The following is a 25,956-nucleotide window of genomic DNA, read 5'->3' on the forward strand; positions in this document are numbered from 1 at the left end:
AGAAAACACCAGAAATTCTGGCCCATGTACAGAAGGCCTGACCTCTTATGATATGATATGATATATGGCATGTAACTCAAAATATGTGTTATGTAGAGGTAATATCTACTTGCTAATATTTGTTTGATGACTATGAACAGTGATATATGACAAGACAGTTTTGAATCTTTTCCTGTCTTTATACATTTATTATTTATCATTTGTGAAAATATGTACTTAATAGAAACAAACCAGGAGGGTTTTCCCCCAAAGGAGTGCATTTGGGCACCTACATTAAGCAGTGGTACAATTTTGGCAGCTAGTAGTGTATTTTCAGACTTTCTTGCCTGGACCATGGTGTGGTGAAGCTGCGATTTGGCCAAAGACAGATTCTCAGTAGTTGTGCGCACGTAGCTGGACTGCCCTGTACTTGGGCCTGGGTGAGTCAATGGTTGTCTGTGTCTAGCTTTGGCTGACCTCTGTTGATGTCTGGGGATCAGATGTTAGGGTGTTGAACCTAAGCATTAGGAGGAAGTAAGACTGAGAAAGTTGTGGGTAAAAGTCCCTCTAAATTATTCTCAGCACTATTTGGTGCAAACCTGCCAGGGAAATGGTGGAATGGGAAGAATGAGGAATCTCCATTCTCCAAGCCTGTAACCTCAAACCAGAAATCATGTGTGAACTCTGGAACCGTTAACACTCCCCAGCACTCCCTGGGAAATACCAGGCAACTCTTGCCATAATATGGGGTGTATTAGTGTGTCTGGAACCTAAAGGAGCCCCAACATTGGTAGTGGTGTCTCCTGTTTAGGCATATCTCTCTTAATTCGCCTGTTTAGGCCTACATCTCTTTATTAAGATGGTGCCTGTGCAGAGTGTTGGGGTTTTGTGGTTGACACTTAAATTGGAGCAATTTTCCTGGTTCCTTCAGCATGCCAGTGAGGCATTTTGGAGGTTCGGGACAGAGCAACCCCATCCATGGAAGGTATGAAGGGAGTAGTTTCTTGCCTGTAACTCCGTTGGTATTTTTCATGGATTCACATGCTGTCAATATTCCCCATCACCAGGCTGGGAAACCCTGGTAAATTTAATATAGTAGTTTTCCTATGGAAAAAACGTTGACTCCTTGAGTTTCCTAGCAACGTCGTTGTGGGTGCCTTTGGACGCACCAATGGAGCATCGCGTTTATAGCTCCGTCCCATTAGCTTCCCCTCAGATTTCAACCTCTCCAAATGGAGGAAGTCCTAAACAGATGTTTGCCTGAGGGGGAGGCTGGAGGGTGCATGTGAATCCATGAAAGATAACAACGGTGGAGAAATGGAATTACAGGTAAGAAACTACTGGATCTTTCATGGATTCACATGCTGTGAATAGATTTTGTAGCAGTATAAATGCTTGGAGGTGTATATCAGGCAAACAGTAGGTACACCCATAGGCAGATATGTACAATAAGCAACAGCTTACATGATTACGGTATGAAACAGGAATAGACCCTGGAAGCTGTGGGGGTTACCTTACTGGAATAGTCGCTGGAGGACTGCCCTTCCCATCTTCAGCATGTTGCTGGTGCAAACAGTAGGGCCTGTTGAAGGTGTGGGGCACTGCCTATGTTGCCGCTTGTCAAATATCTCTAATTGGTACCCCTGACCATACAACCTCTGAGGCCACTGTGGACCTCCTTGTGCAGTGAGCTCTGGGAGCTGATTGTAATGGTCCATTGGCCTTTGTGTGGCAGAAGGATATTGTCGATGCCACCCATTGTGAGATACCTTGTTTTGAAATTGACTTCCCTTTACTGGAAGGACCAAACCCCACAAAGAGCTGATTTGAGGATCTAAACACTCTTATGCGATCCAACTCATATTGTAATGCTCTCTTAACATGAAGAGAATGCTGTGTCTTTTCCGCTGGTGAGGATGCATTTGGAAAAAGGTTGGAAGAGTGATTGTGGCATTTTTATGAAATTCCAATGGTATCGTAGGAATTAAATGTGGGTTTGTAGCGCAAACCACCGTGTCCCTCGTGAAACAAAGATATGGTGGATCAATGACCAAGGCCTGGAGCTCTGACACCCTTCTAGAAGACATAATGGCCATAATGGCCACTAGAAAAGCCACTTTCCAGGTAAGATTTTCTTTTATGTGTAAATATGGATATCGCAGACAAGTGCACCTTGATGGAGAGCACTGCTAGACCTTCTTTCACCAATAACAAAAGATAAGGAGGGAGTTGTTGAGGTGTTATATCTAGCGTCTGTAGATTAAGTTGTTGTGCACACCACGCACATAATCTCTTCCACTTTCTGGCATAAGAGATATTGTTGGATGGTGCTCCTGCCGCCGCCAGGATATGATGGCAGTCCTGAGGCATACTTAGATTTCCAAATTTGGAGAAGTCAGGAGCCATGACGTTAATTTGAGGGACTGCGGGTTGTGATGTAAGCTCATCCTGTTGTTCTGGGACAGGAGAGTCGGCTGGGATCCTAGGTGAATCGCATCGTCCACTGCCAATTGAAGCAGGTCGGAGAACCAGGTCTTCCTGGGCCAGAACGGGGCCGCCAGGATTATCTTGCAAGGGGCCTTGTGAATCATTTGTATGGGTTTCCTTATGAGCGGAAAGGGGGTAAACGCGTAAGCAAACATCCCATTCCGCAGGAAGGAAAATGCGTCTCCGCAGGAGTTAGAATGCAGCATTGTGCTGGCAAACTGCTGGCATTGATTGTTTTCTGGGCTGACGAAAAGGTCCAGAGAGAGAAGGCCCCATCTAGCGAATATTTTTGCTACCTCGGTGCTGTGCAATTTCCACTTGTGTGTCTGGGAGGAGTCTCTGCTCAGGGTATCTGCCTGCTTGTTTTGCATTCCCGGTAGGTGGAAGGCTCGTATCTCAATGTCGTGCAGGATGGCCCAGTGCTAGATGATTTGTGCTTCCTTGGATAAGACATGTGAGCGCGTCCCCCCTTGCTTCCATAGGGAGAGCATTGTGGTTGTGTTGTCAGTAAGGACGTGCTCTACCGAGTTTTTGATGAGGGGAAGAAAGGATCTGAGAGCCCAGTGCACTGGCCACAACTTGAGGAGATTGATATTCAGCAAGGTTTCTGTAGATGACCAGAGGCCCTTGACCTGGTGTTGGTCTAAACAAGCACCCATTCCCATTTGGGAGGCATCGGTGACAAAGGTGCATTAGAAGTGTGGCTCCACCAGCAGCATTCCCTTTGTGATGTTGAAGGATAAGTCCACAATTTCAGAGTGTCTGCTAGTGGCTGGGAGATGATTGTCCTGTCCGACTAAGAGTCCTGGATTTGGGACCATCTGGTTGCGAGGCATTTCTGCACTGGGCGCAAGTGTAAGCAACAGTTGGGAATGAGAGGGATGCAGGATGGCATTGTTCCTAGAAGAGCCATGTAAGAACGGACTGTGATAGATTTGTGGGTGCAAATGAACCCGCCAGAGTTTTTAATGGCCCTTTTGTTATCATATGATGTATCAGGTGTGATTGAGGTTCTTTATGGGAGGGATTGGAAATTGTGGCTGTTTTAACTCCAACAGGTGGCCGCACTGGATAGCATCTAGTACCCATCTGTCCATAATTATAGAACGCCACTCGTTGAGGTGAAATGGCACATTTCCTCCTATCTGACTGTCCTTGTGGCAGTCATTGCTGTGTTTGTTGGGAGGAGGAAGATCCACGCTTCCTTTGCCCCTGGTACTCTCTACTGCACTGGGTAGATGGAAGCTGCGCTTGTACCCTTGTGAATAGTAGGAACATCTATTATAGCCTTTGTTGTCCCTAGAGCCTGCGAATCCTGAGTTTCCTGAGATTCCACAAAACAAACGAAAGGGGCGAAAGGATCTTCTGCTCTGCAGAGTAGTAAGTGATTTTGCTTTGTCTGAATCAGCTTTCATGGCCTTCAGGGCTTCATCTATCTTTTCACTGAAAAGAGTTTCGCCCAAGCTTGATATGGCGTCTGAGATCCACTCCATTGCTGATTTGCTTAAAACCAGTTTCGGCTAGGTCTAGAGCTATATTAATGCTGTGATTGAACGCCTCTTCCCCCTCTCAAACTAATAGCATGGCCTCATTTCTTTGCTGTTCTGGATGGTGGTCTAAAAGAGGTGCTAAACCATGCCACATTTCACGGTTGTATCTTGTGACAATGGCCAAGGAGTTTGCTGCTTTCACTGTTGTAGCTCCGATGCTAAGTACCTTCTTACCAAAGGCACCTAACTTGCAATTATCATTGTCTGGGGGAGTGGCACACTTATGCTGTGTGCCTGCTTTCCAGCTGGCTGCAGCTGAGATGAATGACTCTGGCATTGGTTGTGAAGTAAGGCATTTTGGGGAGGAATCCAGGGCTTTACATATTTTCTCCGATCGCCCTTTCACAGATGGATCTGTAAAGGGATGCTTCATGGTCAGGAGACCTTTTTGCCACACGTGATCGAGTATTGGAATGGAAAAGACTGCTTTTCTTCTTTTCCCCATATGATCAAATAGGATGCAATCCTTTTTCTCCTCTTCCGGATTCAGGCCAAACTCTTGGCAGGCTTTTGCCATCATGGAGTGGAAAGCTCCAATGTCATTTGGGGGGTGGGGGCGAGCTGAGGCGGGCTACCTGGTGCATCCTGATCCGGATCGGTGTCCCATGTGTCCGTTCTCTTTGGTAAGGAGGAGATAGTGAAAAGTGCATCTTGTGGGTCAGAGCTCCCCCTCTTCCGGTTCTTTTCATTGTGGACTAAATGCCAGAGGAGGTGGAGGAGGAGGTCTGGGAGGTGATTGCCTTCTAGGGCATGAGCCATGGTCTTGAAAGGGGTATGATTCCTGTTTTTGTGAAGGCATGGCTTGCGGGTCTCCAACCGGTCGGATTGCTGGTACCTTAGGTAGAGGAAGTCTGGCATCCAGCTAGCCAAGCAAAGTTTGAAGTGTGGAAAGGACCTGCAGAGATACCAGGGACTGAGGGATCAAAGAGAGGATGTTGTGATGGAACACCTTCCATGTCTGCTGACTTTGACGATAAAGAAGGTGTTTGAGACCTTTGCTGTAGGCCTAATGATGTAGGTAGATCTTGATGGGTACCTGTGAATTGCCATCCTGAGGATCTGACTCGAATACTGCTTGGCATTCATGAGGGGCCTTGAAATCTAATGTGATTTTGTGTTGTAGAATTTCTTCAGGTAATCCCCTTGGAGATATTTTGAAAGGAGGCTGGTCGAGTAGCGGGGTTCCAGATGGTGTTTTTAACATACTTCTTGGGGACACTGCCTCTGTTTCTACTACTGAACACTCGGGCCTCGTAGAAGATGCACGCGTCTGCTTTTCCGCCAGGGGTGTTTTCTTAATCGTCAACGAGGTAGTCATCGATGGAATGGGCGTTGTCAAGGTGGTAGTCAATGATGTCATCGACAAGGTAGTCATCACTGAGGAAGTCATCGACGGGAGACAAGACATCGATGGAGCCAAGATTGTCATCGACGCTATAGTCGCCATGATTGATGTCGTCGATGGTGAAGCAGACAACAGGTTTGAATGACGATTTAGAAGCTGATTCATATTTTGTGGAAGACTCGTGTCCGGAAGAATGTGATCCCGATGATGATTGGTGTTTACTGGTGCTCGTCGAAGCAGACTTTTTCACCGATGAGGATGAAGAGGTTATTGGTCTCGATTTATGTTTATCCTACGACAACAGAGATTTCCGCGAGTCTGTGGATTTCGAAGACAGGTGCAAGCCCTTTTCTTTTGGTCTCTCCGACAGTGACTTTGACGTAGCCACTTGGGAAGAGTGCTTAGAGAGTACCTGGGCTTTTTCAGCACTTGAAGCGGTTTCTAATGAGGTAATGGATGTTTGACCTTATCATGGCTGGAAGACGATTTTGCCTCACATGTCCTTTGCTTTTTCATCGCTGGTTCCTCAAATTTGGATCTCTGACGTGATGACGACCTCTTGTCGGAGGGAGTGGTTGCGACGAGCCGATTCCAGGTAGGCCCCTTCGTTGAGCCAACAAATTAAGCATCTATTTCTGTCTCAATGAGTCTTTTGTGAGAACCCTTGACAGATGTCACATCCGTCGGCCAAATTATTCGGGTACAGACAATAAAGGCACTCTGAGTGCCTGTCTCCCTCGTACACGTTCTTCAGGCCACAGGTCTTATATGGCCTGAACAAGGACTTTTTGGGTCCTGAAAATTCCACAATGGAGCTGGAAATGAGTTTTTTTCTGTGCCAAAGACCGGAAAAACTAATGCTGAAGAAAAATAATTTTCTCCAGTAAAAGTAGAAATTCTCTCAGGAGAGAAGCGTGAGGAATCCCAACGGTTTGGAAAACGGTTGAAATCTGAGGGGAAGCTCCTGGGGCGCAGCTTTACACTCGACCTCCCATTGGTGCGCCGAAAATCACCCACAACGACGTCAATAGGACACTCAAGGTGTCAATGTTTTTTCTATAGGAAAACTACTATATTACCAGGGTTTCTCAGCCTGACGACAGGGAATGGTGTCAGCATGTGAATCCATGAAAGATCCAAGGCTGGAGAAAGGGGGGGAATGCTGAGCATTGCATCTGGTAGCCAGTTCAATGTTGTGAGCTTCCTCTATTGATGTTTACCTGAACCTCCTTATGTAAACATTGTGGTTTGCATTCAACTCCTAAAAAGGGCTCCTTCACGGCCGCAGAGCTCCGCACCAGTGCCCACCTATCCTGGAACTCATTCCACTGTACCGACAGCAGATGTTGCGTTGCATGGCCATATGAGCTTGTATTGACAGCCTGCCTTCCTTTAACTTCAGTGTGGTAGCCTGTGCTGTTCCCTAATCACACCTTTCCATAGGACCATGACCAAGTGGTTTAGACAAACATTTAATAGTTATTAAGAAATAATAAAAGTTAATAAACAAACAACGTCTATGGTTTTGTACCTATGTTTATGTCAAGCACCAGCCTTTCCTAACTTCTCAAACATTCCTCAGATATGATGTCAGCTGGTGTTGAATTATTATTGTCAAGTACAGTTAAAATTAAAGGTGTGTGGTGGGGATGTACAGTCTACGTTTTGAAACTATGAAGCACGAATGTACCGCCTCCCAATCACACAGAGTTATTTGGGAGTATCCCTCTTTTTGTGGTCATATAGCAAATGAATTGCTCCTTTTAATGAGTTGGCCAGCTTTAGGCCCTGATTGAAGTGAGTTTCTAATGGGCTAGTAAAGGTTGTAATGATTTGCAGAAAACTTTCTAACCTCTGCAAATGATTTTCTTTTGGACACCACATCGGGTGAAGGGGTGTTGCAGGACAGTTCTTTCCTTTTCATAACATCTTTTAGGATGGCATTTTTTTGACACTAGCATAAAAAATGTACAGTTTCCTTGGGGGTGATTCAGGGCCGTGAACTTGCTCCACTTTTGTTTAGCATCTATGTGGAGGAAGTGATCTCAGCCCTGATGATTGGAAGCTTGGATCCACCAAAGATGGCCAAGGAAAGATACCCTGCAGATGATGCTTTCCTTTTGTCAACCTCCCCCCAGGGTTTGATGGTTACATTACCTGTGATTCTGAAAAAGTGTGAAGAACTGAGACTGTCACTTAATGTTGCCAAAACTAAATGTATGGTTTTCAAGCCTAAGTTTGTGAAACAGCAAAATGTAGCGGTTTGGGTAGGGGATATTGGATTGGAGCAGGTTTCTTCATATGATTATCTAGGATTGGATTCATGAGACTGGCCAGTGGACTGCCCAGTTTAATAAATCATGTGCTACACTGGAAGAGTACAGAAGGGCTGTAAAGGCTTTTTTCTAAACAGGCACTGCAGGGGAGCAATTGCCCCGTCCTTGAACTATATACAAAACAAGCATGTACCACTACATTATTCGGGGCAGCGATCTGGGTCTTTTTAAGTATCAAATCAATCACAAGGGTTAAAAACAACTTCCTCCTCACTATGCTACCGCAGAGTACTCCGAGCACTTTATTACAACTGGAGACTGACATTTCTCCTACTGCAGACACCGCCATGTTTCGTCGCCTGATGTACTGGCTCTGCCTCTATAAAAATGAAGGGCTTGTGAAGTAGAGGGATGCACTTGACCATGCTAAGAGTCTGGTTGGGGGGCCGAGCCTGACTTGGGTGTAGCATGTCAAGGATACACTTTTCGTGCTCAAAAATCTGCACAGTGGACAGATCCCGCTGGTCTGAACCAGATTGCATTTGGTAGAGTAAAGAGGGCCATTGTTTTCTACACAGGATTAAAGATGATGGAGGGGTGTTGTAAATTGAAATTAGAACCGGTTTATCTGGTTACTAAGAGAAATTTGGGTACAAAGGGTGCCACCATGAGAAGGAAACCATGACCCACTTTATGTTTTTGCGCCTCATTTTTAATACTTTGAGACAACAATATATAAAGCATCTGCTAAGAACGCAGGGGTGTGCACTGCTGCAGAAGCATTGACCTATTGCAAACATTCTAACAATTTGCTCGCCGTGATAGTTGTGGTGAAGTATATCCATAGGGCATGGCTAGTGAGATTGAGCCTGATAATAGGCTGTGTACGCTGAAATGGGCTACTGATCAAATAGTAGTGAACTTCACTTGTGTTCTATTTTATGAGCTAAAGTTAAGTTTAAAGATGCAAGCTGAAATATTGTCGCTGTAAATGATTTTAAATAGGGGCTGCGAGGTATCTCTCCCCCTTGGGTTTTCTGAATGAATTCTATGTTCATCCTTCAAACCATTTTTTATTTGTCTTTTAATACATGGATGTTATCTGTTATATACACCATGCTCTTTTATGAATTCACAATGGATGTTTATGTATTGTATATTGTTTTTGACATTATGGCTAAAGCCGAATAAAGTATGATAATGTTGATGATGATGAATAACACTTAACGTTTCCACAGACCTGTTCTTCTCACCATGACCTCACGTCACTCCTACAAAAACGTCCTGGTGGAAGCATTGGAAATCAGCTTGGCCAACCTCCCAGTTACCCCCAACATGAATTCCCTAATGGAAACCGTCAACCAAATCTCAAAGGAGTTGGTCAACACACATGCCCCTAAGCAAAATGGTGCATTGAAGTCAACCCCCCCCCCCCCACGGTGCATCCAGGAATTAACTTCAAAGTATTGAAATATTAGGAATTTAAATATTTTTTGCATTTGTATTTGGGTTTTATATGTAGCAAAAACATAGTTTGAGAGCAACGGAGCACAGTACAAACATTTAAGGAACACAAGGAATTCGGAACAGGAGTGCAGTTTACAATGGGTCCAGTGCTGTGATAGAACCATGGTTGGTTACGAATTCCCTGTAGAGTAGGGTTTTCCGTTCTTTCCTGAAAAGCAGGAGCGCAGCATTGATTGCCACCCCGATAGTCTGCCAGTATGCCGTGGCATAGCAACACAAGGACTGTTTCCTGGTCTTTTCCTTGCAAGATAGTTTAGTTTCCAGCCCAGCAGTGGTTTGGCTCAAAGGGAGTCTGTGCCTCCTGAGGTATTAAGTTTGTGTGCAAGGTGGGGGGCATCAGGACGGTGCTTGCCTCGGAGGTTATACAGGCCCGAGTTCAAGTTAATGTTTATTCGGATTGTGACAATCCATTAAACATCAAATACAAAAACAACAATACATTATGAAGTAAAAGCATGTCCATCAGCTCGAACAATTACAACACAATCAAAAAGTATAAAATTAAAAAGGACGTATTAAGAAATTTGTAGGACACCACCACTGGTCAGTAAAGACACAAAATCCATAAAAAGAATCAGTGCAAAACAGTGAATAAAAACATCATTCACCTCATGGAATAATACAATAAGTATATAGCCAGACACAAAAGGGTAAAAAAATCAAGCAAAGGGCATACATTAAAATTCTTGATACAGCGCCACCGATCAATAAAATCTCAGAGCATAACCCGCAGCATATAGCTCAAAGAGCTAGAAAAGCAAGCTAACTGGGTGGGAAATTAAAAAAGCGAAGAGAAATATAAACTAAGGAGCTTGGATCTACATAACTGGTAAGGGCAAAAGGACTTCCCACATCAGGAAGGGACAGCAGCCTAACACATTCTGGTCTCCAATGACGGAAACCAGATTCACGGAGGTCATTTCAAAAGAAGCGTTTGCAGACATCATTATAGAGTGGGCAGAAGAGAACAAAATGTTCCAAGTATTTCCCATTCTCTGCAAAAACAAAACCCATCCCCATTTAGCTCCCTGGACCACTTACAAGTAATTGACTTAAGGTGGAATCCATTTTGCCGGGCCCTGGTTAGCAAAACCCAATGAAGAGTGTTAGGGACCTTAGCCAAATAATCAGCTGCTTCCCCCTCCTGGTGAAACCAGGAGGTAGCTCCTAACTGAGGCCTTACACATATTCACATCCTCTCTCATAGATACCCTTAGTGTCCCAAATCTTTCTTTTATGAGCCTCTTGGGCAAGCAAGCAATGTTCTATGGATTCCTGAAACAATCGCCTAACCCCAGTGAACTTGGGGTGTTTTTGATATAGGAAAGCCATTCAATGTTCTGATAGTTCCCCAATGATAGAACATTCCTTAGCAGTAATCTTCTTAGTGACCCCTCTTCATTGGTCCACACAGCCCACCAGAACAAAATTGTCAGCAAGGAAAGCAAGTCCAATAGGTGGGCCATGCCCAGCTCCAAGTGCAGGATATGTGATGGTATTGAGCATGATACCCATAGGAGGCGTGCGCAAAAAATACTTTCAGCACTCTGTAAGGACTTCATGTTCACACCAGCCCAGAGTGTACTGCCACCAGAGCTTTCCTCCTATACACCTACAGCATATGTTCTATTGAATGCAGCCCCATTTGGTTGGCAAATCTGAAGTGCCCTCCAATAACCTGATTCACCCTAAACCTCTATGCTTCTACATTCGCCTGCCAAGTCAATCTATAATTGAACCTGATCCCCAAATAAGGAAAATCTGTACAGTCCTGTAAATGGAGTTCATTCAGCAGTATGGGAGGAATCCTGTGGGGACGATTGGCAAAGCACATGACGTAGCACTTCCCAGCATTTACTGTGAGGCCACAAGTTGATATGTAATCACAATAGGTGTTCCCAAGTCTCTGTGAGGATTTGGGCATCCATGCAAACAGCACTGCGTCGTCTGCATAGCTTAGGATCAGGAACATTCTGCCCCGGTAATGTGGCTCACCCGCATCTGGTGCTACTAGGGTCGAGACAAGGGAGTTTTTATAAAGGTTTAACAGCAGGGGAGCAAGAACACACCCCTGCCTTACTCCCTTCCCGACTCCAATGGGGTCACTCAATTCACCTCCTTCGAGGTCATACAGGCAATTTTGTAAAGGATTCTAGCAGGGATAGGGAGCCAGTGAAGGTCACACAGAATGGGGTGGTGTGCTTCAATTTTTGAAAAACAGTGATAAGGTGGGCTGCAGCGTGATGTACTGCTTCGAGGGGACCCAGGTGTCCCATGGGAGCCCGGCGAGGAGGGGCTTGCCGCATTAACGTGTGCAATCCAGAGAGCCTATACTATGGTCTGGAAGTCCTTGGGTTGGGAGGAAGAACTTAATCTTGCGAAGCATCCGGATATGATAGCACATCGTCTGGGCTTTCTTGTTGATGTGCTGCCGAAAGGAGATGTTGCTGTCCACGATGAACTCAAAGGAATTGGTGGATGGGGCAAGTGGGAAGGTGCATCTCATTTAGCAAACCATGTGTGAGTTCCCTTTTGGAGGGGTAGCCAAGGAGCAGGAATTTCATTGTTGTCAGGTTGAGTTGTAGGTATGCGCTTGTGATACACTTAGGAATGTAACAAGACATTTGGGAAGGTAAGTGATGCTGTGACAGCAGTGTACTTTAAAGGTACACCTAGGTGTCATTCCCGTACTGGTGCAGCAAGATGTCTGCGTCTCGAGCAGTGATCCCAGTCGTTCCATGTACAGATCAAAGATTACTGGGGAATGGGTTGAGCCCTGTGGCATTTGGCAGGTAATTGGGCAGCGGAAGAACCGAAGTTCCCCATCTGGACAGCCTGGTATCTGTCCAAGCGGTAAGAGGAGATCCAGTTAAGAACTGTTCCTACAAAGCCTATTCTTTGTTTGAGCAGTGTGACGATCCTTTAGATAGCACCACTTCTCCCCAGGAGAGAATCCCTTCCCATGAGGCTAGGGAGGTGAGGCCGCTAACACACAGCAGGATCTCAAGGATTGGGACTCCTTTCCGGGGGGATAAGGATGTGATTGGTGGCACGGCGGGATGCCCGAGAAGCATCTTGCTAGTCAGTTGGGAACCGGCATGGTGAACCTGGAGAGACAGAGCGGCGGTGGCGCAACCTGTAGTGGGTGGACAATCAGGTCTGACAATGGTGCCGAGACAGCCTATTGTTGCCTACAGCAGAGCAATGTTGGCGACCATGTGGAGAGGGCAAGCCACTCTGGTGGTGGTGTGACTTGTCACAGGTGGATCGAGAGGTCCGACAACTACGCCAAGACCACCATCAGTAGCTGGCCATGGAGAAAAGAAGGCCGTAGTGCAAGTAGAAAAAGTGGATCTGTGACAACTGGCAAAACGGGTGAAGAGTTCCCCTGAAGAAGATAATGGCAACAGGAATAAGTCTGGGAGGGGCCTGGGAAGAAACAAGATTGTAAACAGTATCGAAGTCAATGGAGTGGTGAACCATTTTGTAACTCAATTCCACAAGAGTGTGGTGCTTGAGAGTCAAGAGGGACTCAGAGCATCTTCGTCGCCCCAGTGGAGACAGAATGAAGAACATAAAGAAAGTTAAGTCAGTGAAAACCTCTGTAAGGAAATTACAAGTATTTCTGAGAACTGTGAAAGACATTGGGGATACATCTAGGAGAAGGGAGTCATTCACGTGGCCCCACAAATATCCTGTAAAATAAATTTGTTTTGGTTTACAAGAATCCCAGAACCTTTATGGAACATTTGTTTTGAACAACCTGAGAATCTTTGGGGAACTTTACATCCAGGAGAAGGGAGTCATTCTCCTGGGTTACAACACAAGTAGAACTTTGTATGATTTATTGTAATGACAGGGATAGAGGAGGAGCATTTTTGACTGAGACAGTACCTTTTGATTTGGAGTTACACAAACTTTCTAACAAGCACCCACATTTCTTTAGTTTAGGTAGGGAAACCCCCATTACAGTTAAAGACAAATAGGTGTATTCTTATGTTGAATAAAAGTCTATAGCAAACATCATAGCACCACTTGGTCAGTCTCGTCATTCCTTGTCCCCACAGGAGGTTGATCAGAATCTGGTCGTCCACCATATTGAAGGCAGCGAATAAATGCAGAAGGCCGAAAGAGACAGGAATCCCCATTCTCTATTGATCTGCAGGGTATCATTGATGATCTGTTTGTTGGCTGCATTTACGATGAAACCCTGATTAGAAGCTCTGAGCAATGCTGACCAGTTTATTTGCTTGTAAGTTGAATCACTATTACCTTCTCAATGATTTTACCAATATATGGGAGGCTGGTAATTGGTTGGTAGTTTGCAAGGTCATCTGTGTTGGTTTCTTAAGGAGTGAGCGGATCCACTCTGTTTTTAAGCAGATTGTTAAAATGCCCTGGTTGAGGAAGACAATAACAATCTGAAGGAGTGTGATGAGAACATGACCCGAGATGTTATCTTAGGGTGGTTGGAGGTATGATGGCATTGGTATAAGAGGGCGGCTTTATTGAATGAGTGCGTCAGTGAGATCCTTAAGGGACAGGAGGTTTTCACAGTGTTTGACTGTCACATAGAGGGCTCTGCTATTATTAGAGCTGCAGACATTGTTGAGAAGTAGCAGGAGGCTTTAGTTTCAATAATCAGAGCCCGACATTTTGAGCGTGAAACTATAAGGGTGATGAAGTTCTCAGGTTTGTGCATTTTGTGCCAATGGTTTTCATGTGCTCTTTTAGTGTATTTGCTCTCAGTCAATTCCTGGGTGTACCAGATGCGGGTGGTTTGACTTTGTACCACCAGTTTGTTTAGGGGCATGTGGGTTAAGCAACTCATTTGAGGTTTGATTGACGGTTTACATTAGAGAATGCATGTTGTTTGTCAAAGGGAGGTTGGCTAGGCTGATTTCCAATGCTTCCCCCAGAAAGATTTTGAAGTCGTGATGTGGCGTCATGGGGAGATTGCCCAGTCATTTCTGGGAAGGATGGGTCTGTGATGAGGTGAAAGGGATTACAGCATGGTCTGTCTAGTTGAGTGGAATGAGGTTGAAGTGTTTGAATGCGAGAACGAAGTCTAGGATGTTTCCCCTGATGTAAGCTGGACTTTTTCACATGTTTTATTATGTTCAGGGATTTTGCTAGAATATCATGTCTGCTGTTTTTAGTTGCCTGGGTTCTTGGAAGGCTGAAGTCCCCAAGGAAGTTATTGGTAGAGATGGAAAGTGAAGCAGATGACAACAGGTCAGTGATTTCATCCATGAAGGTGCCACACGTATGAGGTGGTTGTTGTACGGGGTGAAAAGTGGTTGAATCCTTATGTGATAGTAGGAATTGACATATCAGGAGTTCCATAGAGGCTAATGCTGCCTTATGAGTGATGATGAGATCGGCAATGTCAGCTGTGTGTCAGACAGCCATGTGAGCATTAATAATAATAATCTAAGCGGATAGTGTGAGGGCGAGGTGTGGTGATTAGGGGAGCGTGGATGAGGTTACCAAGGTTGGATATTTGCCACTGACACAAATGTTTCCCTGACGAAACCCTAGTGAGCATGGGAATTGGTTTCGGGGTTAGGTGACGTATGGTAATATCTTAGCAGCTGTCAGTGGGATGTGGTTCTGGCATTTTCACCCTGCTAGGCCCTAACAGGTACAAATAGAGGAAGCACTTGTCTTGGTCCACCCTTGAGATGCTCACGATGAGGACACCTCGGTGGGTCAGACAAAATAGGTTGCTTGCGGTGAGAGGGGGCAGAGCAGGGATCACGTGACCAAGCAGCCCAGACTCAGTCACAGCCTGGTAGAGCTGGCTTTAGGTTCACTGAGCTGGATGGAAAAATCAAATGGAAGCTCTAACGAGTCAATGGGCAGGCGGAAGAAGGAAGAGCAGTGATTAATTGACCAAAGCAACCCGACTCAATCGTAGCCTGGTGGAGCTGGCTTTTGAATGCTCCAGCTAGGCGGGAAGAAAATTAAGCTCTAATGAGCCAATGAGCAGGGTCGGAGCAGATGGTATCAGAAATACTGCTTTTGCCAATGTTGCTTTAATTGTTCATTAGATGTAAGCAGCATGATGCCAGAGCTGCCAATGTATTGCAGCACTACTGTGATAATGTAACAGATATTTTGGAAATTCAATGTACAATTGCATATGATGTGATATCACAAATTTGATTCCAATGATCAAATTCCACTGATTGTTAAGAAGTGGCTACTCCTCGTAGCAATACATGAAAAATATAGAAACATGATTCACACATGTACTATGCAGCCAGGAAGTCCTACCGGTTTGCAGGTCTGTGTCAAAGTGGCCCTGCAAATGTGCAGTTTGCAGTGCAGGTAAATGACTGGGATCTCAATGTTGGCAAAGACTCTGGTGGTAAATTCAGCTTTCCAATCTTCCCCATTTATGTTAACACTGGTTTTGGTACCTTCAACTGAACAGCTGAAAATGTATGAGAAAAACAAACACATTTTCATAGGTGAGAAGTCATGGAATGATTTGGCAATCTGCCTGATCAAATTACACTCAATCAACTTAAGGGTCTCAATCAAACTCAAGATATTAAACCATCATGTTCATCCTGACAACATATGATAAGACACTAGACCGCCCCTATAAATATAAAAAGACTATTTTGATCACGTGAAGTTTATCTAATACAGCAATTGTTCTCATCAATTTCAACCCTCCTTATAATCTTCTATGACTTCAAAAATAGATATTAAATTAATTCATAAATCACACACTTAGTTCACAAGTCAACCATTAATATCAAGCACTGATAAAAAAAACAGGTTGATAAAAATCATGAATCAAAACACAAGTTAATGTAGTTCATAAAACAATCATTAATAAACAACAGGTCAATGTGAATAATGGATCAAGATGGGTTTCAATGTGATTTTCACGATGGTCCTACTTCACTACGGTCACCCTGATCTGCTCCAGAATCTTTAAAACATCCTAACACTTGACACATTATTCTGCAAAGAAAAGGGGACATTAAACAATAAATAAATAAATGTCAGTGAAGGATTTGGAAGATGATTGTTTTGAACAGTGTGGGCTAAATTAAAAAAGTGTAGCCTTCCTATTACTTAAGTGCACCTATCCAAATTCGAGACTAGGGGGGTCATTAGGACTCTGGTGGTGCAGAAAGAAAAGTGCCCGTATTAAAATATACGTGCCCTTTTCCAGACCGGCAATGTACAAGTACCAGCAAAAGACAGCCGGTATGACCAGAAGCAGTATTACTTATGGGACTCCATGGAATCGGGATTTACCACCCTTCCCGCCACCTGTAATATCCCGGTAATTCCGGGATATAAGGCGGCCGGGAATGGTTTGAATCCTGGGCTTGCACTTAGAAACTGGTCCCCAGTAGTAAACATGTTATAAAAGAACAATTATAATTATAATCACTTTCTTAATATTACTCAAATAATTTAAACACTTCCTTTAAAAAGTTAATCAATGCTAAAATTAAGGATATCTGTTCCCCACATATAAAAATGAACCACCACTCGGCAAGTAACAGAACTTGATTAACACAAAAAATTCCCTAAGAATCTTGACCTTATTTCAGTTAATGCTGTACAAAACAATAGAAGATGTTGAAGGGATTCTTTAACATTCTTAATTTTGAAGAGTCTACATGTCACATCTTTGTCACTATGTCGATTTCACACTACTAATACTTCTTTAGTTGGATAGGGATTGGAACGAAATTGCATATATTGTGCACGAAAAAATCAATTTGGAAATTTGGACATATATTTGGGAAGAGTATTATATTGCCTGACTTCCGGATAGGGTTGAGCATACAATGTATAACCTTGTCTATGATCTTGTTTCTCTAGTCAGTCTTGCCAACATAGACTATGTTTTACTGCTATCGGGTTGTTCAATAAAGTCTCCTCAGAGGTACCCACATTTACCAAGATCTCACACAAACCCTCTTCCACTCGACCAGAGTATGCTCCCTTTGGTATAAGATAGCACCTTTTATCATACAGAATCTTCTTACTGGATTTGGCAGTATACATTTACAGTATAGTGCCAAACATTTCCATACAACCATTGCATGCAGTGAGATTAAATCAAGCTCTAACCTTTGAATTGGGATCGGTACACAATTGGGAATACTGAGAACCTTTTTCCAGAAAAGGCCCTCGAAGACCAGCCATACGTTTCCAGGAAGGGCAAAAAAAGCTTCTGCACCATACAATAATATGGGGATGACCTTCATACTATAGAAAGAAATAACAGGAGTGAGCGAGAACCCACCATATTTTTTCAATAAAAGACCCTGGGCTGCTAGATTGTTAGCGTTTACTCTCAAAATGGCTTCCATTGGGCCATCTTTCAGGCTGATATTTAAACACATCTCCAGGTACCCGAAGGAATTGACTCTCATAAGGGTCTTGTTATTTAACTACCGAGAACTACTAATACTTTTTTCCCTTTTGCAGAGTGCAAGATTAATATCCTTGATTTAGAAGCATTGATCTTCAAACAGTTGTGGTCATCGTAGTAATGCAGGGCACTTAGTTGTCGTTGCAGCCCAATAGGTGTTTGATCGATGATGACCAAATTGTCTGCATACAGCAGTCTGTCTAAAGTCACCCCATTGATACTGGGTTGGCCTTTCTCAAAGTATCTTTTAGGTCAGGGATGAACAAGTTAACAAGGGTTGGCATGAGTGAACAGTTCTGTTTGAGAACTTTTCCTCTTTTAATAGAACGTGAGAGCAGTTCCTTTATGCCCAGTCATACTGGCAGGGAGGTTCCTGAATGTAAATCTTTTATTGCCTCCAGAAGGTTGTTAGGCAGAATTACATGCAGTACCCTTTGGGAACACTACACACAATTAAGACTACGGGTGTAAGCACAATCTCACCTTTGGTACAAGCCCGCACTACACAGTTATGTGATAGCAGTGGCTGAGCAGCCAGACTTATCTCAAGAGGGATGTGAGCTGTACAAGATGTTACACAAAGGACTTGTAATCACAGTAGTTCAAATAAATACTTAATCAAGGTTTCTTGGTAAAAGGATATACATTTATTTACACATATAGTTAGAAAACATTCCAGTAGTAATAAGCAGCTCAATATCACACACCAATACACTACAATACTAAACCAATACGTTTCTGAACAAGTTAGGCTCCCCTAAAGTGGGAGCAAAATGGCACTTCAGTAACTTTCAAAAGGGGTATGAAGACACAGGTTTTAATAATCAAAACACAGTTACTTTCATAGGCAGGGCAAATAGTTTGAGTTCACTACAAGAGGCAATTCAATTAAATAGGCCATGGCCAAAGTCAATGGTTCAGTGTCTTGGATAGGATAGCACAGTTCTGGTAGTGAACAGTTAAGTCGTTGCCAATGTTCTTGGAAGTAGTTTGCACGCAAAAGAGTTATAGGTCGGTTTAGGAGCTAACAAGACTCCAGAGTTGGGAAAGTTTCACAAACTTTCACCGCGGCAGAAAGGATTTCTACACTGAGTTTGCACAGTACCTTAAGTATGAAGAAAAGCTGTAGCTGAGGCAGTTGTTCCTGGCAGTACCTGCAGATCTCACTGTTCCTGAGCTTCAGTCGTGGGGACAAGAAGGAGGACGTCGGGAGGTTCCTGCACTGCACAGGGAAGAGGCCACAAGCTTGGCTAAACAACGGTTTTAAGGTGTAAGTGCCTTAAAGTCCATAAAATGGTATCCTTCTCACTGGCTATCCAGTTTTCAACAGCACTCTGATGAAAATTCGACCAGTATGGAGACGGTTTCCAGTGGCTTGCGAGTTGGTTGTTCCCACCAGCTCAAGGGAAGAAGGCGTCCTTGAAGGGCTTCTCTGTCGAGGGAGTTTCAGGCAATTTGGACCTGCAGCAGGGCTTCACCGGGCAAACCAACGGTCCAGGAGTTGCAGCAGTCGTCTTCCTTCTGCTCGTCTTCGGTTCTTTCGTTCCAATGGTCGACTCTGCTTTCCAAGTCCCAGAGACCTGCTTTTAAACAGTTTTCTCTCATTCATTCCAGCGTAGGTGTCACTCACCCAGCAGGGTGGCTGTCCTTGCTGGACAGTCAGCCAGCCAATCACGCCAGAGTGCATTCAGGTCTCCTAGGAGACTAAGCACAGTGAGTTTCGGGCACCTCCCTCACATCCTGTCCACCCCAGATACTCATGCGCCAGAGGAGGGCTTCAGCACTGAAGCCCGCCAAAGGCCAACGAACAAAGGGACCAAACCTGGTTTGGCGCGCAGAGACAAACACTAGAAGGACCTTTCCTAAAAGAAACGGCAAAAAAAGATGACCGGAGTCTGTTTTTACAGAAGGGTTTTGGGCACCATATTGAAAAACATGGCTGACTTGATTTTTAGCGACCGGTGCTAGCGGTCGGGAAAAATCATGGTAGTTTGTTCTAAAACCACTGCCACCAGCCATTTCAAGAGGAAAGGGTAACATTGGACTGTTACATGAGTGTTTAGACATAGGAGATGCTAGGCAACCGCTCCAGCACTCTATAGGAAGATAATTTTGGGCTGGGATTATGAATTTAAACAGACTAGCAAAGTCAATTTAACTTTACATGCACTGGGAGACAGTTATCCGTCCAAGAGAAGGTATTTAAACCTTGGGAAGTCTGTAAGACATCCCTGTGCCACTGCACTGAAGGTGCTGTGTGACACACAGAAAAAGATGATGCCTATGGGGTTTGTCTAAAAACTCCATATCCAAAGAACACAAAAAGTAAAAAACAAATCAAAATACATGAAGGAGGGGGAACAAGGCTAACACTCTTTCCAGGTAAAAATGTATATCCTAGAAATCCAGCAAAGTTGCTGGGACTCTCAAAAGGTAAGGGAAATTAGCACATTTCTGAGAATTCTCCCTAACAAAGGTCTTTCGGGCAAGCCCAACTATTTAACTTGGCCCAAAGACGCTTTCTGTTCACGGTGTTGAAGGCTTGGGCCAGATCTGTAAACGCCAGATACAATTTGGTTTTATTTCTCATTACACGAGTCTTGAAGATGTTAATCAAGAACACATTCAAGGATGTACCCACCTCTTTTACGAATCCTGACTGGAGGGCATCGTAGTTGCCTAATTCTATAACCAACCTTGACAGCCCCTCCAAAATGAAAGCAGCAAATATTTTATCTGCCACATCAAGCAGGGTGATAGGTCCATAGTTTTTACAGTATGACATATCCCTCTTCTTGAAAATTAGCACTACTACAGAGGACTTCCAGGAGTACAGTATTCTTTTAAATATTTTGATTATGTGCAAACAATTTCCAAAGAAATGTCGCCCATCCTTCTTTAGCATGGTGTTAGTCAACCGATCTGGCCCAGGGGCCCTGGAGTTGCTAGAGTTTGTTATCAAGGCTATTGTGTCATCTGTATCTGTCGGGAATGCCCATTCTCCAGAAGCCTTCTCGTTATCCAAACCAGAATTTTCACTCACTTTTGAGAATAAAAGGGTAGAATGTTTAACCCAATGTGCCTCTGTTACCGCATTTATTTATAGTGCTTGCTGGGGTACATTAAGTGAGTTTATTAACTGCCATATTTCTCCTGAAATGTTTTGCAGCATGATTTCCGCGTCTTCTTGCAACATTGCAATTTCCGCGATCTGACAATTTATATACTGCTGTTCAATCTTTTTTTAAAGCTTTGAAATATCCAGGGTCCTCTGTGCCTTCAGTTTCTTTAAATCAGACATCTATTTCCTTTTTGCATTCACCAATTTCACATCATATGAGTGTCTATGGGAAAAAGAGTTTTCATGCCCGATTTCCGAAACTCAACAAAATCTATCAAAAACCTAGGGTAATCTAGCGAAGTCTGTGTATTTTCCACATGGTTTGTGAATCTCTCGGTAAGCATGATTATTCTAGTTAGATTCATAATTAACCTATTTCTTCTTAGAGAAACATCGACCATAGTGGAATACATTTAAAGAGTTTTGCCCCATGTTGTAATACAGGACATTTTTAGGATGCTATTGTTGCTGCAAACAGTAGGGGTTACCTCCAGTGTCAGCATCCATGGGAGGTAATTACTAGATGCAAAAATGTAATCCGGTATTTTACTTTGTGAACCCCTTTTGCATGTTGCACATGCTGGAATGTTTCCCTTGTTGTTACTGTTTACAAGGTGTAGACTCCTGAAACTCAAATCTTACATCCAGGCAGAACCTTTTTTTCTGCTTTGGTGGAAGCTGTGTTTTCTTCCCTTATTACAACATTATTCTGGTCAAAACAATGTATATTCAGGTCACCACAGATCTTTATTCTAGGTAACAATTCATAGGATTTGTCGATTATACCCATAATTGTGGAAGAAAAATGTGAGTCCTCTATTCCCACACAGTTCCAGTACAAGTTAAACAGAATCAACCATTGCGGCTTATTAGATCTTATACAACTAGCACAAATCAACAGGACTTGAATATAAGCGTTAGGATGATATGTCGCCATTAAAATCCAAGTCGCTTCCATTCTTAATAGCTGTTAATAGGCCAGATGTAGGTCTGCCATTGGGACCTTTTAAGCAGGATTCACATAGATTGTAATCCTGTCCAAAATAGGGGCTGATCACAGCCATGTTTCTTCAAGCAGACTATATAAAAAATATAAAGTTCTGATTCATTATTATCGAATAAGTGGTTAAAGCCTCTCGTATTCCAGAATCCCAGAACTAGATCTTTCACTGGCTTCAGCTGATTTCGTTTGTCTTTTCTTTATTTCAGGATCAGCGCTTCTGCAAGCCAGTTCCAGGTCGTACATCCTGTTGCATTACCACCCTCTTAAAAAATTGTCGTTTCCTTCGATTGTAATAGCAAACAGAGTTTTTGGGGGATGTGCAGAGTCCAGTCAAAAGATGCTGCCCGTAGGTCATTTTTGTATAGGCTGACTTACGGGCGAGGCAACGTCCTGCCTTGTGTTGATCATTTTTTCCCATAAAGGGTTTCACATTTTTTCCCATAACCCGTTACTAGGGGCTACAGATTCTGTTTATACCTACACCAAGTCAAAACCCAAAGGTAACAAGAGGTTTGCCTCTTCTAGTGTTGTCTGCTTGATTAAGCTAGAGGTAAGGTGGATAGCAACTTTATCAAGCCGACGCTCTTCCAAAAATTCAACCGTTGCAAGATCTGTTATCAGGTGTATTCTTGGAATGTGATGTAGGTGCCTCAACACGTTAAGGCCAAGCGCTTCTGTTCCAAAGTTTGGAAAAATTGGTTATCCGCCTGGGTTAGCACCAAGTCATAATTCTCCTCATTCACACTTTCAGCATCGGGTATAAATATGGCATCCTTTGTACGTTCTGGTACCTTAGTTCCAGAACCACCACCAAACATTCCTGTTCGCTGCCTTGTAGGACCACGCTATTAGTTGGCCGCTTGCTGGTCGTAATGGCGGCCAATCGTTGATGTTGAATTTATAATTGTTGGGTGGGCTACCAAGTTACCCTCAAGTGAGGGACTGTGCTGACTAATTTCCACACCCTCTTATTTTCTGTGATTGAATATGGTGAAACAGTCAGAAAGCCGTCGCTCAATTCGTTGATTTGGGAATCAAGATGTTGTGGGTCTTCAAATTTTCTATTACCTGATTCTTGGTTGATGACATTCTGCACTTCCTTGATAACTTCAGTTTTGTTCTTTCCAGCATGATTCTGACTGTCAGAAAGGACCAGGTTTCTTAAAAAGTTACATGACTTGTTTGATTTAAATCTTCTAGTTACATTGTGAATTTTATATTTTTTGTACTGCTGCTACTGTTGAATCATCCGACGAGTTTGTCGCCAGTTTTACCTTGAAAATATTGAACATTCTTTAGGGCAGTCTTCAACCTCTACTGGGCTACCAAATGTGGCTTAAACAAGATCACTCAGCCCCTTCCTCCTCACCCATGGAGATTTCCGCCACTAGTGACACATCTCCTGCCTTCTGTAACAATTTTACAGCACTTTCTATGCAATTCAATGGATTGATTCTCTTTTCAGCTTTTGTATGGAGAGCATTCGGATGGTTTTGATGCATCCAACACACTTTGATCTGGAAGTATCGACATCAACCTCAATAGTCTTCTTTGATTTCTCACATGAATAATGGGATCAAGGATACTATGGAATATATTTGTAATTTGCTGAGTGTTTTTTCCCAGGTTTCCTTAGACCGCTGTAACAAATCCTTCCACAAATAGCATATTGGAGTGCAGCATCACTATGAGAGTTGTTTGATCATTTAACTGGTCACTTATACTCTCATACAATTTTGTGAAGGGAGCCATAGTAACTGATAAGGCCACCAAGGTACTGATCTTAATGCGTGGTGTGGTCAAATGGGCCTCAGACAATTTACCGGCTCTGATTGGTGGAGTAGTATGGTAAGGTCTTCACCTTTTATTATTACTGGCAATCCACTAGACGACAAAGACGTGGAGCTTTCCAAGGCAGACCTGAGTCTTTTACATCTGACTTGGGCAACCACTTTCTCGGCTGGAATTAAAGATTTTAACATACTCATTTGTTTATTAGATAATTAATATATGCCGATAGAGTCAAGAAAAGGGCTCTTTCGTTTAGTATCATCAGCCTGAAATTGAATAATGTTAGCCTCTGGTATACTCGTGGTTTCAATGTAACTATACCAAGTTTTCTTCGAGTATGGTTCCTGACTCTCATTCAGTACGGGCAACCTTTTCTCACTGTCTTTGGGGTCTTTACCAGCTTATTTTGCCGCAGGGCACCCATTAATGAACAATCCTCTGCCCAAACACCCACTGAAGCGTCCAGTCTCCCAGTAAATAAGGCCTAGCCGACGAGCCATGTCCTGAGCGTTCATGCTCCACTGTTGATGTTGAATCATATGAAACAGCTGATATGCATTAAATAAGACTCATGCTCTCCAACAGCTCCGCATCAGGTACATCTCCAGCGTGCATCTTAATAGCTGGCGCGGAATCAAGCCAGGAATTTAGCCCCATGTTTTTGTTTGGAGCTGAAGAGCGATAAACAAATCTGTGATTCAGAAAAGTTTTGTTAGATCGCAAGCCGACTGGTTGCCAGCCCACATAGCCTTTTGGACTTTTTGAGTCCTCTTTGGGGCGTGCATAGTCTGTTTCATAATCAGTTGAGATCCCAATGGGTCTGCTTTTGGTTTTACTGTGTGCGTGGGAAATTCAAAATATTGTTTGTCTTCCTGGCACCCCTTCGATACTGCCAGAGCTGAAAGCGAAACCACTTTTCCTCCTTCTGGGTTTTGGTCAGCTACCGACGGTTCAAGTAGCACTAAGCATTTTGGGGGAGTTTGGGCAATGAATCGGGTAATGTTTCTATGATACCACAGGACTTCACTCCTTCGTGAATGCAATGTGGTGACAATTCATTTGCCGTAAGAACATGCCCCTACCATTACAGTCCGATGATTTTGCTGCATCTATAAAAGACGGAGTGCTGACCGTTACAGTGACATCAATGTTAAAAGGAGTCGGGGGGGGGCGGGTGAAATGGTAACCAGGGGCACCGGAATCAACAATCCGCACATTGCCACTCAAGTTTGTGGTTTCCAGTGTGACAAAAAAGGGCCCACTCACCTCCACAGTCACAGGGAGGTCCTGCCACTCCTTCACTTCCTGGACTCATCCACTTGGAGTCCTGTTGTGCAAACGTGGCTTCTTCACCTGGAAGGCTGACATCTCTCTCGTAGAAAGGGGACTGTGCAGTATTGTGCTAAATCCACTCAGATCTCGACACTTCCTTTCAGCACAACCAACCTACAACAAAGCAGTACGCTCCAGAGGTGGAATATGTAGTTAAGCACTCACCCACTGATCATCTACCGGAGACTGCCAAGACTGTGGACCCCTCTGGAACGATCCCATTCACAGTGAAGTTTTTAAAGTATAAGTTTCTCCTGCTGGTGACTGGGAACAATGGAGAAAAGACTGTAGAAACTCACACCAACTCCTGCCGAGAATGTAGACAACCCCGGAACACCTCTGACATATTTTTAACTGTAATTTGAGCATTGAAAAAAAAAAAACTTGGAAATAAAACGTGCCACAACAAGCGTGCATGTAAGGAAGAAGCCAAGGAGGGAGGGCACCCAGGATGTACCAAACCCTGTGCCAACACCTAATCTGGGCATCACATAAGCTCAGACACTGTGGCTGCAGAAGGAGAACTAACCAATTAACTGGGACCCAGTGAAACACGGAACAGCCACGTTTCGGTGGGAGGGAACCTTCCTTAGAAGCTCAGGGAGGTGATGGCAGGAATCCCCCTTTGGTGACAAGAGCAACCTAATACCATACACTTCACGACCCCAGGGGGGGCTCACCCCCTTCCAACCCACAGTCAACCAAACAGTGACAGAGAAATGACACTATACACAGAACACGATGAGAAACTCACCGAGTGAGCGATGTCCAAAAGCAACAAGGTCCCCACTTACCCAACCGCTAAACCTCAACTCTTTCTGCATACACCTCTCAAACATTAAACAAACACATCCACATCCCTGCACAGCAAGCCACATACACTTCACCACACTGCAACAACAAAACAAACCACACATAGGGCCTCATTACACGTTGTGCGGTAACCATGGCGCTATTAGCGCCATGGTTGCCGCCGGTATTTTAACGTGTCCACCTTGGTGGATGGCAGAATTACCGGCCTACTCCAAGGTGAGCGGGGCCGGTAATTCCCCAATCACCAAGGCCCTTCCCCATTCCCATTTTTGCCCCCATAGGGCATAATGGGAATGGGGAAGGTGGTAATTACGGTACT

General features: G+C 43.9%; 1 protein-coding gene across 1 annotated transcript in view; it reads right to left on the bottom strand.

Annotated features, from left to right (window-relative positions):
• UMODL1 (uromodulin like 1) overlaps positions 1–25,956 on the bottom strand; it is a 482,641-nt gene that overhangs the window by 40,168 nt on the left and 416,517 nt on the right. The window contains exon 13 of the mRNA XM_069636212.1: positions 15,444–15,603. Coding sequence (XP_069492313.1) covers positions 15,444–15,603 — 160 coding nt within the window. The remainder of the gene's footprint in view (positions 1–15,443; positions 15,604–25,956) is intronic.

The sequence above is a fragment of the Ambystoma mexicanum genome, chromosome 7p (assembly GCF_040938575.1).
Source record: "Ambystoma mexicanum isolate Mex_15411 chromosome 7p, UKY_AmexF1_1, whole genome shotgun sequence".
In the NCBI taxonomy this organism is placed as follows: Eukaryota; Metazoa; Chordata; class Amphibia; order Caudata; family Ambystomatidae; genus Ambystoma; species Ambystoma mexicanum.